Consider the following 2146-nt stretch of genomic DNA (forward strand, 5'->3'; position numbering starts at 1 on the left):
ACCAAGATTGTCATTCAATGGGGCGCACACTTTCTCAAACTCATGTGGCTGGGTCGACCGCGCCCGAGTCAACAGGGCGGACGCGATGTGCTGGGCTCTCGATGCCGGTAAAACTCTGCCGTCCCTTCGGCGACGGCCCTGCCCGTGACAGATGGCGTCCCGACCGCCCGGCCGGCCGCCGCCGCGCCTCCGGGGCGACGACGAGGGGCCCTCGCCGCCACGGCGCCGCCAGCGGCCATCGCCCCATCGGCCGACCCCCCCGGCTGCCCGAGTGCCATGGCTGCGGCTCTTCTCTCCGCCGGCGTAAAGCTCGGGCCTTGAGAGATGGTGATCCGGCCAGCCGCTGGCGCCTCCGGGACGACGTCGGGGCTTTCTCATTCCGTTCTTTGTGTTCCTCCCGCCGAACACACGAGCGGGTCCCCTCTCGCCCCACATGGCGGCGCCCGGCCGCGTGATTGCGCTCCTGGATCACTGGCGGCCGGAGCGCTACCCTACGACTCGCCTCTACGAGCGTCACTTCCTGGGCCTCGTCCACATCGTCACGGGAGACCTCTTCCCGGCCTGCCTCAACGTGACCGACGAGCACGGCGGCATCGCTTGCCGGCTCCACTACCGCGACTCGTACCCGGGCGAGGGCCACCTCTACTCGGTCGGCAAGGTCATGCTCTCCCTCGCCGCGTCAGGGAGCCCAAAGAAGAAGAGGTCCAAGGGGCCGGGCTGGCTGCGGACGCTGGCGCGCCGCGCGAGCGGAAAGCTCGAGACGGCGTCCGGCGTGCTGCTGATGCACATGGACTTTTTTGTCGACCCGGCCCGCCTCCGCCGCCGGCGGGCAGACTTTGTGTGGCGGCTCGGGCCGGGCCTCCCCGGCGAGGCGTGGCAGAAGAGCGCGCCTCCACGCGCCATCCCAGCCCGGCCAGGCGTGGCGACGTTTGCGGGCCATTCCAGGGTTCCGCCGAGGCTGCTGGTGTCGGACCTGGCCGCGCTGCGGGCGGGGCGAGACGAGCTCTTTTGGCGGGAGCGCTGCTTCCGCGAGGATGGCCGGAGTGGCGCCGGCGAGCGAGCGGCGGCGCCGTGGTTCGGCTTTGACTCGTGGCGAAGGGGGATGCGGGCCTCCCACCAGCTGCACAACGCGACGGCGTTGCTCGGCCGCTACCGCCAGAGCGCGCCGTCGCTTGACGGAGCGTGGGCGGCGGTGGGCGCGGGGACGGTGTGCGCCGGGTGGAGCGACCTGTACTACGTCCCCATGCGCCTGGCCGCCGCGTTTGGCGACCTGATGCACCTCTACTTTTGGCAGCGCGTCTTCCACGAGGTTGCCGTGCCGTCGATCCTGCACATCCTCTCGGGCGGCTCGCGCGAGGAGGAGGTGCTCGACGGGTGCTTCGGCTGCTGCTGCTGCGACCTCGAGCCGGCAATCGACCCGGCGCTCGTGCTCGGGAAGCAGGAGTGCGCCCACCGCGTCGACCTGCGAGATGCGCGCGCTCGCAGCTTTATGCGAGCCGCGCTCCTCCGCGGCTAATGAAAAAAAAAATTGCTAACGCGAAAAACCGGCACACCAATCTCCCTTCCTCTCCCTATCCTTTCTTGGAGCTCTAGAGTCCACACCCCCCTGCCCCGGGATCGCGTACAAGCTGAGGCTACCGTAGGCCACACTAGCGTCGCTGGGGGTTCCCTGCCCTAGATGGGAAGCTGGCCGCTGATCCGAAGACCGACTGCACCAGGGCGCCTAGATATACTCAAGGTGAGCGAGGGTGAAGTTACGCCTTAAATGCCTGTCTCTCTACTGTGGACCTTACTCCGAGCTCGACGGCTCCTCCTATTCCCCCACCCCCCCTCCCCCCCCACTCTCTCCGAGTAAGGGCGTGCGCTACGTCCCCAAGGGGGGGGGGACGTGGGGGGGAGGTGTGACTTTTGGGTTGTGGCGTTTGGGTTTTTGTGGGGCACCCAAACGGTTTCGGTTTTCCTCCTTGGTGCCCCGAGTAGAGCGCGATCTCCCCTGGAGTCTGTCGCGCCCGTTCTGTCTAAGCTCGAGGTTCAACCTTCCAGTTGATCCTTATCGGACTGGTGAGGTCTGCCTAGCCGTCGTAGTGTAGTGCCTGGGGTGCGTCTGCGTCGGTGCTACACACACTCGGCAGGACGCTGCGTAAAG

At 67.5% G+C, this 2146-nt stretch overlaps 1 protein-coding gene across 1 annotated transcript; it reads left to right on the forward strand.

Annotated features, from left to right (window-relative positions):
- Positions 1 to 433: 433 nt before the first annotated feature.
- Positions 434 to 1516, forward strand: EMIHUDRAFT_249496 (hypothetical protein; the record flags this gene model as incomplete). Its single annotated transcript, XM_005759964.1, has 1 exon — positions 434 to 1516. The coding sequence occupies one exon, from the start codon at positions 434 to 436 to the stop codon at positions 1514 to 1516; it is 1083 nt and encodes a 360-aa protein (XP_005760021.1).
- Between the last annotated feature and the right edge of the window lie 630 nt (positions 1517 to 2146).

Source organism: Emiliania huxleyi (genome assembly GCF_000372725.1).
Source record: "Emiliania huxleyi CCMP1516 unplaced genomic scaffold EMIHUscaffold_787, whole genome shotgun sequence".
NCBI classification, from domain to species: Eukaryota; Haptophyta; order Isochrysidales; family Noelaerhabdaceae; genus Emiliania; species Emiliania huxleyi.